This window comes from Grampus griseus (genome assembly GCF_964374135.1).
Source record: "Grampus griseus genome assembly, chromosome: 18".
NCBI lineage: Eukaryota > Metazoa > Chordata > Mammalia > Artiodactyla > Delphinidae > Grampus > Grampus griseus.
The window spans coordinates 49,898,779-49,912,452 of NC_139012.1; the positions used below are offsets into that span (position 1 = coordinate 49,898,779).

Genomic DNA, 13,674 nt, shown 5'->3' on the forward strand with positions numbered 1-13,674 from the left:
TGAATTCACTTCAGTGTTTGTTTTTGCTTTTGTTTTTATTTTTAATATAAGGATTTTATGACATTTATGTTGTTTCTACACTGGCTTGGTGGCCAGGAAAGAAGGCACAGAATTCTCCACCAGTTTGCAAATAATGCATTTTTCTGCTCCCGTGCACAAACAACCTTTATTTAACTCAGCACCACATTTTCTAAGGTATGGGCTGGAAACTGTTTGTCATGAAGCTGTAAAATGCAAAAATTTTTAAACGCTGAAGGAAAATGTCAATCAAGGCATTTTCCCATCTACTGCTACTTCAGCAAGTGCTAATTTTATTTTTCCCAATTCCTGAAATTTGAGGTTTCCTAGCCTCATATGGAAGTAAGTTTGAAACACGCTAAATGTCACAAGGAAAGGTGCAAGAAAATGAAGGAATAGACGGTGTATTGTTCTCAAGGGACACCAATAAAAAGAGGCAGAAGAGCGTGGAAAAAAAGGCAAACTTTTTGTTAAGACCCAGACCTCTTGTAAAACACTACACAATGCAAGTAACCAGTGGTGGTACCACACATGCATTAAAGCATTTTGCATGGTTTTGAAATATAATGGGGACACACATCTTGAACCACTTAAGATACTTTTGAGAACCAATCAACAATATGATATCTACATAGGCAGCAGCTGTATGCTATTGAAAAAACATGAAGAAGTTTCAGGTATTGGTACAAATGTAATTCTTGTAATTTAGCATGACTTTAATAAAAGCTTCCATGAAGGACTTGTACATAACCATGACTGACAGATGTATTTTTTGACCTTTCAGTTAGCTCCATCAGCTCACTCAAACACATTTTGAACAGATTATGTACTGTAGTACTTGGTAGACTCTACATTAAACAAGAGACTTTGCTCTGAGGCACTGCTTCCAACACTCCATGGGGAAATGGAAGCAGGAAAAAACAAAACTCATAGAGTTCGACAGCTACCAAGGCAACACTTGCCATTTACAATATAAGCCCAAATATTTTTGCAACACAACTATATATTAATTTAATAAAATACACAATATAGCTCTTATACACTCAACAATTTGGCTCATATGCACTGAATCTGCAATAAATCAATAAAAATATGTCATTTGATGTAAACACATTGAATCTTCTTACATTTGCACATTTAAATGGTCATGTGATTTGTGTATGTCTAAGACGTTTTCGCGTTCCTGAGCTATTTTAGTGTCCACAAATGAATAAAACATATCATTCATGTTAATTGTCTCTGAATATCATTACTCAATGGTAACTATTTTTCAGAACATTTCTAGGTCAAATTTAAAACATATCCATCATTATTTATACATTTGTTGGACACTAAAATGCTAAAGAGGCATTTTAAACCTTTAAATTTTCTTCTCCTTTCATGAAGTGAATTAGTCTACGTGTGTGCAGGACAAAATGGACTATACCTTTTTACATTGAACTTTTATACGATATGAGGTGTTTTACAAATGACTCAGTTTTTAATTTTTTTTGACTAATGTTATGGAATGTTTTCTGTGTTTCTATGCGTGGCAGGTAACTTTATACAGAAATGTTTACCACAAATATGTGTTAATGTTTGGTGTAGCTTGGACTACTGCAAGGTCGTTTCAGGACTTTCAGTAGAAGCCTGTGGTGACTGCTAGAAATTCTACCAAAGATCACAAATTATGACCCTGCTTTGTATGGGGTTTATAGGTAAACAGTTACGTCAGAATAAATCACGGAGGACAGTCTTAGAGCAATGAGAAAAAACTTCCATTCTCACACTGCATACCTTCCTAACAGATAGTCACAAGGTAACTTGCCTCCTCATCCTCCTTTTTCTTCTCTCTTTTTTCTTCTCTGTTTTTCTTTCCTCTTTGAACATCGTTAATTCTGTCCTAATATAAGTTTGGTCAAAACAAAGCCATTGTTATTTCTGAAAAAGAAACAGCAGTGAAAAGAACATACTTGTGGGCACTTCAGATGTTCACTAAAAGCCTTAAAGCAGCATCGGTCTTTCTTTATCCCTGTAAAATGGGGTTTTCACCAGGAGGGGTCATTTTTAAATCAACAGAAGAGACAAGAAAATGCCAATGCTTTTTTTTTTTTTTTTTTTCACTTTCTCACAGCCACAGGGTCATTTCCCCGGCAGTCCTGCAGAAGCTTGTCGATTTCTCTCACGACTTCCTCTGCATCCACCGGCTCTCTGGCCAGATCTCTGTTAGAGTGGTCAAGCTGCTCCAGGACAGCGCCCATCTCTCTGGAATCCCGGCTGGCTCTCGAATGCACATCGGCGAAGACCCTTGCCATCTGCTCAGAAGCCAGGAAGGGAGGGTCTCTCGGTTGCTTGCTGGGGGACAGATACTGACTGTCAGTGGGCAAGTACTGGCTGCTCGCCTCGGCCAGAGCCCCTGGCTTTGCTTCGCAACCATCCAGGGAGCCTTTCGTTGAGGTGCAAGGCTCGATGCATGCCTTGGTTGGGCTGCTTGATGCTGAGGGGACCTCTTGGAGGAGAGGGCTCAGGGCACGTTTGGCTTTTAAATAAGGTTTCACATTGGCAATGAGAATCGTGTGCTCTCGCTTGTCTTTTCCAAATGTACAAAAAGTCTTTTTCCCAGTGGGATTCACAGTTTCGTAAGTCTCAGTCTCAACATTAGCTTCAACTGTGGGTACAAAGAGATTTGTGCGGTAATCTGCGTTTTCAGCCTGATTGGTTGCAGGGAACTGTGGCATCCAACACCTGTCAGAATGACCAAGCACTCGGCATTCATCTGTGCAATTAACACACTCTTCTGGTTCTGCAAAACAAAAGAGAGGACAGCAAACCCAATCATTAGGGATGCCTTTACAGTTCTACAAAGGCTGCGATCAGCTCTCCCTGGGTTTGCTTGACCTCTGATCTCTAAATTAAAAAGGAAAAGAAAACAATAATTAAAACGTTTCAGGATGGTTGCATAAACCTGCTGGTTGAGACAACGGTTTTATTTAAGTCTATTCTCTAGGTATTAACAAATTTCCATAGCCTGGGAAGAAGTAAAAGTGGCCACTGGAGAATCATTCTCAGTAGAGTAGAATATCACTGTAAACTAATCTCCTGGGGATATCAGTTAGTCTTTGTTCTGTATAACCCATCCTGGAAACAGGGAACTTCAAAAAGGATTACCAGGTTTAATTTTTGAAATCAAATAACAGTGCAAAAACTGAATCACAAACTTCCATAAAAAGTCCTAAGCTGCTATTTTTTTTTTATGTTTTATCCCTATTTTGCTTGTAATTGTTATTTTGGTGACAGTCATGAAATAAGGTTTTCCTTTAAAAGCCTGCTTTTCCTACTGAAGAGTAGCAAATGGAATTTTCTATCTGAACGTGTTATGAATAAGCTTGTCAAAAAGTGCACATTGCTATTGTAGATTTGCGTATGGATCATGTAATCAGTTTTCTTCACTTCAGCTTTTTGTTTTTGGTGTAAGTAGGTGAAAATGTATTTTGTAAACAGATATAGTTCAGAATGAATGACAAATCATGATTTCAATTCTAAATGATAATGATTTCTGTGAGAATTTTTGCTTCTCTCTTTTGTGATAAGCATGTAGATAATCTAAATAAAGTACTGTTTAACGATCACTATTTCAAAGATGCTGAACAAGAAAATATGAAAGAAAATTCCTTCATTATGACAACAGCTGCATATGTCCATGAACTCAATATTTTAAAAGATAACTTTGAACTATATCTTCCCAGTTGTCTCTTTCATCTACAAATCATTATTTTCCTTATGTTTAATGATCCTTTTTAAATTAGGGACCTTTTTTTCAGGAGAGGATATTTACAGTTTAACTCTATGTGATGGGAATAGAATTCCCTACTCATTTGGGAACACTTGGGATTGCCATTTAATTGATGCGAGAGGATCTCCATAATGTATAGTGTCCTGTGTGCAAGGGAAAAAGCAGCAAATTTAATAGTGCTGATAAATTTATACAGTTACTTTTCAAAGTCATATACAAAATCTGAGTCTGTACTTAAAACACACAAAAAATTCCTTATACAAAAAGAAAAAAAATAAACCACACCTTAATTATCTCAAAAGGTTTTAGGATAAAATAATTTCCTATGAAACTAAACTCTTTTAGAAAATAATCAAAATGGTGTTTTGACAGAACAAAAATTCTGTGGTATTTCATAGCATGTATCATTATTCACACTTGAAATGTTAAAAAGAAGTATCTACGTGGCTTGTCTCTATTTTAATTTTGTCTTACTTTTAAACATATATTTACCTAAGAGTGAATAAAATATGTTAAGTTTATTATGTAATGCAGGCAAGAATGCTGAAATGTAGTCTCAAACTGAACTATCTACACACAGACTCAAATACTATCTATGATTTGAAAGGTTGTCAGACAGATGGACACAAACAGAAGCAAAAAAATCTAGGCATTTAAAATTTTCTAGAAGCCTCCCTGTGCAGATTTAAAGTAGAGCAGAATTTAAACAACAGGATATCAGAAAAGTTTAATATCAGGTATCTGTTTTCATTACCTATTCTGAAAGTGAATCTTCAATATTATGCCTGTGTCAGTAAGTGTTAGAAAAAAAAAATACATATCATTTCATTCAACTAATCTTATCCTTCAAAAATACAGTAGAAAACTTTACTATCTATTTCACTTGCTAATATTTTTGTATCTTTTAGATTTGTGATTTTTAAAAACTTCATTTACAACTCATACACTCTCTTTGAAAGACACTAACATAATTTTATTTTTCAATATTGACTGGTCTCAATTTCAGCAATTTTGATAGCCCAGCTTTGAATGAATTCAATATGAATTTAAGAATAGAGTGAACAGGACAGAATAATGCAGATTTATAAAAGTGTAAATTGACCTTGAATTTGAAACCATCAACATAAAATTATTGTTTGCACTTCACTACTGAAACTCTGCAGCTTTTTTTTACTTGACTTCATGTCACATCCTAGGGAGCAAATTTTGAGTATTGATTATGACACATTATATGCTGTTCACCTTGTCATTAGACTGTAATTTTGACAGCAGCATTTCACAGACAGTGAAGAAAATCAAATGGACCCTTCTGTACAAGCTGCAGAAACTAAGAACATAAAATGAACTATAACTGCCAAGGGTCAAATAAGAATTTTTGAGAGAGTAGAATTATTTCTGAAGTGACATAAATAAATAGATGACTAGGTAGACACATAAAAGAGACATAGGTAGTACATAATGAATTACTAGCTAGACCAAAAAAGTAGACAAAATGGAAAAAATGAAAGAAAAAGAGAGGCGAGAAGGAAACCAAAGTGAGAGGAGAGAGGGAAGGATGGAGGGAGGAGGGGCTTAAAGGAAGGGGAGTCGTATTGGGAGGATTTCTGCTATGCGCACCTTCTATTATATTTTTAAAAATCCACTCAATAAACTAAGTGTGTATAATAAAGAATAATAGTGTGGAGGATTTTCTCAAGCCCTAGGACTATAAAGGTAGATAATAGCTTCTTTCTGTACCTTAGGGAAAACGAATCCCGAAACAGATATGTTGAATTATGAACTATAAAAATGAAAAAGAAGCAAATTATACAGACAGCCACTATTTGCATAGATTACATATTTGTATCAAAAAACAAATTTAGGGATCCTGGACAGAAAACAAATTTAGAGACGCTTGATCCAAGATTCATTTTTTCTTCTGGACCAATCTGGGATTACAAAGAAATTATTTACCCTCATTTTTGTCCTTTCCTTAGTATAATATTAATAACCCTTTCACAGAATGCACCCCTTGCCAAGAAAGATGGGATAATCCAAATGATATATAGATGAGAGAAACTGAGAGATAAGCATATTTATATTGCAAAGTGAAAACAACTCTGAAGTCCGACAGCTAGAAATCTGGGCAGTTCTGTATATAGAGAAAGTTTACAGTGTCTAATCTTTTAAGTGTAAAATTCCCTGAAGGATCATGTGACAATCAGAAATTTAAATACTTGTTTAACATTAAGAATCATTTTCTATACTACTATAGTCACTTCTGACTATTATAAAAGCTCCCAAGGGGAGGGATATAAACACAGTCATCTTAATTAGTTCAATTTTGCATCTTAATTTATATGATCTTTTTCAAAAGATATAATCACTTAAATTACTGTAAGTACTTGCAGTTCAGCTGCCACCATAAACTATACATGCACACACATACACACACACACACACACACACACACACACGTATAGATCTTTATTTGCATGTGTAATAAAATTGAGCTTTCTCCAGGAAATAGTCCAAACAAAATTTGAAAACTTAAATGCATGTCCAATGCATTCCTGAAAATTAAAAATCAGTAACTACCATAAGAGAAATACAGATGAATGAATAAAACACACAGGAAAGTTATATATTTGTAATATAAAGGATAACAGAGATATATAAAACATATATATAAATATATTTATAAATATAAAACCTTGTATATAATTTACATGTATGTATAAATCTTTTTATTTAAAATCACCAGTAAACAACCTTTTAATCTTTCCCTATGCCCTTCAACTATGAGTGTGAAACCTCTGACTGGTTAAACAACTTGACTACTGATTTTAGAATTTTATATAATTCAAGTTGATTTAGACATAAAGATGTATGAAATCTGCAAATTCATATTAGCCAACAAATCTGAAAGCTCTCTCTCTTTTTTTTAACCTAGATTAAACTGTTTAATAACTTAAAGATATTAGGCAAGCAAACATTTTTTGCCAAAATATACCTTCAAAGGAACAGGCATTGTGAAAGTTACATATATATGAGGAAGAAAATATTTAGGTAAAACATTAAATTATCTGTTCCCAAATTATTGTATTTTAGTGGTCTTCCACAAAGGTTACCAGAACTTAATGTCCACAATGTGATTTTAACCTTGTAATGTCACTACATCATGAAGAGTACACAGCCATTTCAAGATGGGTAAGAGGTGCCAATAATTACAATGTAGAAGATTAAAATTTGAAGTCAAAACACTATTTAAACCATCAAAGATTAACAAAGATTAAGGGGCCTCTATTGAACATAGTTATTTTGGGAAAAGTCAGGAGAAAACCCTTGCGTGTTGTGACTCAGAACTGTTCACTGCAGAAGAAACACAGTTCAAGGAGCCACGTCATGAAATTTCTTTAGAGTAAATCTATCTCTTTACTACAATCTGTCTCACTCTCAGGAAGGAATTTATCACAAATCAAAAGATAAGCTTATTTTCCCCGTCTTCAAAGCATTATACCACATAACCCAAAGAGAGATACTTAGCAACTAATTTGTTAACACTTAGGGAAATATTAGAAAACATAAAAGGATTTCCTCCCCTTAGTTTCATTGCCTGTTTCCTCCAGAGTCCACATATCTGTACATCTGAAAACATACTTATTATTTCTAGAATAAGAGTTTCAGATATGCATCTGATTTAATTTTTATAATGAAGAAATAAACGTCTGGGTCGTAGAAATCTGAAAACCAAAATCCATTAATCAGAACATCAGTGAGGAAGTTCTAAATTGTTGTGGTTGTGGAGAAGGCTATTTGAGAGTTTTCTGTGCTTTACGACTGTCAACAAAATGGTTTTATTTCAGCTCTGTAAATAGCTTTAAATAGGAATAGTGCTCTTCTGTTAGTGTGGTGGTTGCTCCTGTTTCTAACAGCACCTTAAAATTGGAGTTGTTTCCAAGTTGAGAGCTCTATAAATGAAGTTCATTTTTTATTTGTTCTCACTTTTCTTTTGTATTTCTACTTTACCTTCTTTCACCAGTGTAAGCTTTCATAACACCTAATTAGCTGTCTGGGAAAGCAGAGAGCTGGCACCCATCTATATTTATGGCTGGCCCAAATGTTCTGGAGATTAACTCTACAAAACTTAAAGTTGACGCCCATCACAGATTATCTACCAGTAAACAATGGCAAGCCAGGACCTTAGACTGACAGTTCGTGTACACCAGTTTTCTACTGAAAGTTTTTAATGTTGTAACCACAGCTTGCTTCACTGCCTTTTTCTTTCTTCAGTGCACACAAACACACACACACAATTTTACACATGTACACACACTTCTCTATGAGCACAGCAAATTACAACTAATCCAAATATATTCTAACATATCAGAGAAAAAACACCAATACTAAAATAGAAATCTCATCAGAATACAGTCCAACAAACCTTTAATAAAATGTTTCTTCAGTAAATTGACATAATTCATAATATCCTGCAAACTGACAGTTTTCTACCACATACAGTTCTCTCTTTTTTTGGCAATGTTAATGATTATTCACTTACTTCCCTTTACCATCCTATAAACCCCTTACACTTGTTATGATGATAGGGTGAGTCATTCCATATAAATGGCACTTTAACAATCTATATTCATTCAAATTATTTCCATTTTTGATTTCTATGTCTCATTTACTAGCATATTAGTTAAAATTAAACCTTCTGATTTCACACTATCTGACTATGAGGGGGTAAAAATTTCACTTTCAATATTACTTCTAGAGACAGCATTGGAAAGTTGTCTCAAAATGTCTTTCTCTGTGTCGGGGAATAAAAAGAAACAAGTATCCTAATATTATAATTTTATCACATGCTATTTCTTCTGCTAGTATTCACATGACTTCCAGGCTTAATTTTAGCACAATTTTTAATAACCTTGGTGTATCCCTTATTCAGGGAAGAAAAGAGAAGGGTAAGGGAAAATGTTGCATCAGAGTACAATCACTTTATTTAGCCAAGTGATCTTTCATCTATTGCCTTGTATTTCCCATGTTTCTCACTTGTGCACAGTGATCTAGGCTGTTCTACTAATCAAATAACTGATAAACAAATACACAGATGTGGGATATGTTTTTGCTTCTTTTATTTTTTAATGTAAGATCACGTATCTTGTTACAATATGCTCATTTCATGAGCATGCTTGTTCACGTGTTGGCAGTGATATAATGATAAAACACTGGGTACTGGACTCCAGGAACTTAAAATATTTCCTAATAATTGGTCATAAGAAATAATAATTTAGAAACATAGTTCATGGAATAAAAATACTATGAGAGAAATGTATATATTTTTAGGTGTATGTACTGCTGATCTGGCTTCCAGAATTTACCTCAGTTGTGAAATACCATTCTATCTGCTTTTGATAGGCAGAGAGCACATTTTGAAGAGGAGGTTATAATAATGCTATCTAATAGTCAAACCGTGGCAGCTTAGAAGTACCAATCCTCTGGCGTGCAATTACATCACACAACACTTCTGAATGTATCGCCACAACTTCATTCAGACACCAGAAACCACTGTCCTGTATCACATTCAACTGAATCCAACTGCAGCTGGGTATTTGGAGTGCTGGGAGCATTTGCACTTACTATTCAATGCACCTGCACACCTTCGGGGATGGTTTCAAGTGTTTGTGACCCTTTGGACATAATAATAGGTCTACCAGAGTGAATTTTCTGGCATAAATACTGACAACCACAGATAATGCTCTGAGATGAAGAAAAATGAAATTAAAGGGAAACATATGTTAAGGAATGAAAGCAAAAGGATATAAGGAAATCTGATACGGAAGCACCCGAAAAAAAAAATGAGAATCTAAACCACGTATTGAGAACGTATGGCACAAATATAATTGTGTCCTGTGGCACAGTGTCCTGAAATTAACATTCAAAATTTAGCTGCCACCCTTCCCCAGTCCCATACTGTAGGTGCAGCCATCCCCTGGGGTAGTAGCAGATGCTTAGAAGTGAAGGCACAGATAAATAGGGCCATCTCTTTCTTAACAGTTACGCTCAGGAGAACTGGCTCTGCAACTCAATTCTATACTAAATGGAACAAGTTTTTGTTTTTGTTTATATTTTTGTTTTTTTGAGAAAAGGACTCTGACATAACCTATCAAAGAAAAACAATATAACTCAAATGCCCCACCAGAGTAAAGACAGCTCAAATTCATTGGAAGTAGTAGATGTGTGTAATCCAGCAGTTAAAGGAATTATACTCAATCATTCATAAGGTAAGAATGAACTAAACATCAACTTTGTGAATTGGAAGTTTTCAAGCAAAGGCATCTTCGAAAGAATGTTGTGGAACAGGTGTTGTCTCAAGTAAAGGTTTGTGGTAAATGAACCCACGTTTACCCACCTCTAAAATTCTCCAGTCTGGAAGGCTGTATCTCTTTACCAAGGAGTTTACAATTTCATTAGAAACTAGAAACTTGATTTGAAACCACCATAAGAGAAATAATTCATGATTCGTTACATTTTGAACTATGTTACATGAATGTCAAACAACAGAAAAACAGAGAAAGTGTAGATTGTAATACGGTGAAAGGCTTTTTAGAAGAAGTGGTGCTTGATTTGCAATTCAAGAGATGATCAGGGTTTCAACAGACAGTGGAGAGCAGGGATAGGGTGATCTAGGTAAAGAGATTAGAAAGTGAAGTGATTACCACACAGAAATGTGCGTTTCACAGGGTGATAAGAGAGCATATTTGTAGGTCAAAAGATGTATATTGCAGTGCCTAAAAACAAAGTAACAAGGGAAAAACTGGCTAGAATGTAAAAAAAATGGAAAAGCTCTGAATAAAAGACCGAATTTATTTTAACGGGTAATGGAACACTAATATAGGTATTTGAGCAATTTATTGTACATCTCAGAAGATTCTTGAAATACTTAGGAGCTTGACTGAGCAGTACTGAACAACATTTATAGCCTAAAAATCTGCTTGGTCACAGAGCAAGTAGTATTCAAATCAGCATTACTTCTGGTACAGGTATCTAGCGTTTGGGCTCCGACCAGGATTATCTCCAACAGAGCACAAAGAACCTGTCATAGCTCTGGCACCATCATTCCAACTCCAGTCCTACCCCATTCTGCTTGCATCTCACCCCACTTCTCCTAAACTAAAGAAAGACTTAATGTATGTTGATTCAACTGATATTGTATATTAACAATATAAATCCTGAATTTTATAGTTCTGCATTAGAAAACTATTTTTTTCTTTCTACATCTACTTTATCTCCCTTCCTGCTTTCTCAAATTTGCTATTATTATTAACCAACCATAAGATTGCATATGATCACATATCAGAAAGCTTAAAGGATTCTAGAAGGCCAGAAGAGGGAAGGTCTGGAAGAAAGAAGATCATTATATGTATCTAGAAGAGAAGTAATAAACATTCCTACAAGGCAAGGAACATGGCCACAAATAAGGTAGTAGATGTTGAATCTCAGAAACCTTTCAAAATTTATTCTGGATCTCAAGAAGAAAAAAAAAATAATGAAAATATTCTCCAAAATACTCATTTCTATTTTGGACAAAGACTATGCCACAATTTTCCAATTGCATTATATACTCTAGTGTTGCTCCCTGACTCTTATTTTTTAATCTGTTTGCCTCATCAAGTTCCTTATGCCCCTGGAGGATCAAGACTCTGAGGTCCTAGTATATTCTTACATGCTCTATTCCTTGAGAATACACTCAATAGTCACACTTCTGAATTTGAACAGAATGCTACCATTGATATAAAGGAAGATGAAATTTAAAAGGTATCAAATACTATTGGTAAGCTATAATAAGAATGACTACCCCTTACAAAGTACTCAATTCATTTATGAGAGTGTCTCGTCAGTTTTCAGAATGATCCCAGGACCTAAACAAAGTTATACATAATAGCTCTCTTTCGCTATGAGATACACAGTATTTAAAGTAACATCAGATCTATCTGTTAAATACCATATTTATATAAAATTCTGAAGCTCTCTATTTATTATTGAGGGTACCATTTTCAATAAAATAAATAAATCCTACTTGACATATATCCACTGAAACATGGAGGTCAGAATATTTTCCCCTTAAGGGAATTTTTTAAACCAGAGACACTTTTATTGAAATTAAAATCTATGTTTAAGTAATCATCTCTTTATAATTTTAAATTATGTAAACAGTGAGTATTCTAAAAAACCTACACCTCAGCATCTATTAAATTTCTTTTATGTCTCCTAGGTTTCTCCTTTTGGCCTTTTTTTTTTTTGATTCTACTGCATTGTTGGGTCAAATGTGCCAGTTTCTCTCTTTTGTTTTAAGGTAGTTGCCTCTGTATTTTATGCTTTATCTGACAGCTACCATCAACATATGAATTAATTAATAAGTCCTTGTAATTTTAGATTCTTGAAAGGGTTAATGCAGCTTCCAAAAAAGCCTGATTTATATGCTTCCAAAAAAGCCTGATTTATATGCAGTGCTCTGGCATGCAGTAGTTAGTAAAAACTGTTTGGTTTACAAGGGCAAATTTAAAATTCTAGCGACTTAAACAATACTGTGAGTTTCAGACCCAAAACTATTTAAATATACTACTATGGAGGAGATGTTTTCCTTATGCTTTTATCGCCTGTGTAAGTTAACCCCATCTCTCATAATGACACCATTTTTGATGACATGGATGAATACACCTAAAATTCAAGTCATTCTCCTAGCTAAGTGGTAATTATTAAGGAAGGTCAATGAAAACATGCCTATTAAGCTGAACTCTTTGTAAAAAGGAAGCAAGATCGTCTTATTAGTTTTTCTCTCCTGCCTGCTATCTGGTTTCTGTTGGGATGTATTTCTATTTACTAGTTTAAATCCTACTGTTCACCTTGTTTCTAGCGCCTTTTTTTTTTTTTTTCAATTGCTAGATACAAGTAAATGGAATCAGTATCATTTCTGGCATTCTCAGAAAACAAGAGTTAATTCAGATGCAACTAATCCTCTCTTACTTATTATTTAGTAATCAATGCTTGCCAACAGGATTTGGGAGTCCCAGAAGATGGATTTTTTAAAAAGATTTTAATATTATAATATTTTAATGATATTATGGTCTCCAAAGTCTATTCATTAAATTCATAGAACTCTACTCTAGAGATAGATCTAAAGTTTCAATTAAGTTACCTTAAATTAGATGGACATGGTTCCAAAAGAACAGATGGGTGCCTTGCTCAGATGAGTATTTTTAAAAATGTAATTTTTTAAAAGAAATAAGTAAAACAAAAGATGTTTTCTTTCAAGATTTAAAGCTGTGGGAAAAATATGTGAAACTATACTTTTCCATAAATAATTCTTACAAAAATTACTTATATTACAATAATTTAAAAATAAACTGAGGAGAGACCTTCAAGATGGTGGAGGAGTAAGATGTGAGGATCAATTTCCTCCCCACAAATACATCAGAAATACATCTACATGTGCAACAACTCCTGGAGAATATACTGTTATGAGAGAAAAAAATAAGATACTTTTATTTAGAACAATAATAGGCAAATTACCACCTATTTTGTTAAATGCAGTTTTATTAGAATATGGGGCCACAGTCAGTCATTTTTTTACATATTGTCTATGGCTATGTTCATGATACAAGGGCAGAAGTGAATAGCTACAAAAGAGATTGTATGGCCTACAAAGCCTAAAGTATTTACCATCTGGACCTTTAAGAAAAAGTTTGTAGACCACTGACTTGGGATAGATATTTTGAGTCTCAAGCTGGATCTTAATACTTTTATATTCCCTCTTTTAGCAAGATAATGTCTGTGAAAGCCAGGATTGAGGATTTTTTAAGAATGATTTTAAAAAATTTCCTTAAACCTCATATACAAAC

At 34.2% G+C, this 13,674-nt stretch overlaps 1 protein-coding gene across 1 annotated transcript in view; it reads right to left on the bottom strand.

Annotated features, from left to right (window-relative positions):
- Positions 1-2,021: 2,021 nt before the first annotated feature.
- The window catches only part of PCDH17 (protocadherin 17), a gene marked incomplete at its 5' end in the record, with an annotated part of 99,977 nt that continues 88,324 nt past the window's right edge, over positions 2,022-13,674 (bottom strand). The window contains one exon of the mRNA XM_082675593.1: positions 2,022-2,800. Coding sequence (XP_082531719.1) covers positions 2,118-2,800 — 683 coding nt within the window. The 3' untranslated portion in view covers positions 2,022-2,117. The remainder of the gene's footprint in view (positions 2,801-13,674) is intronic.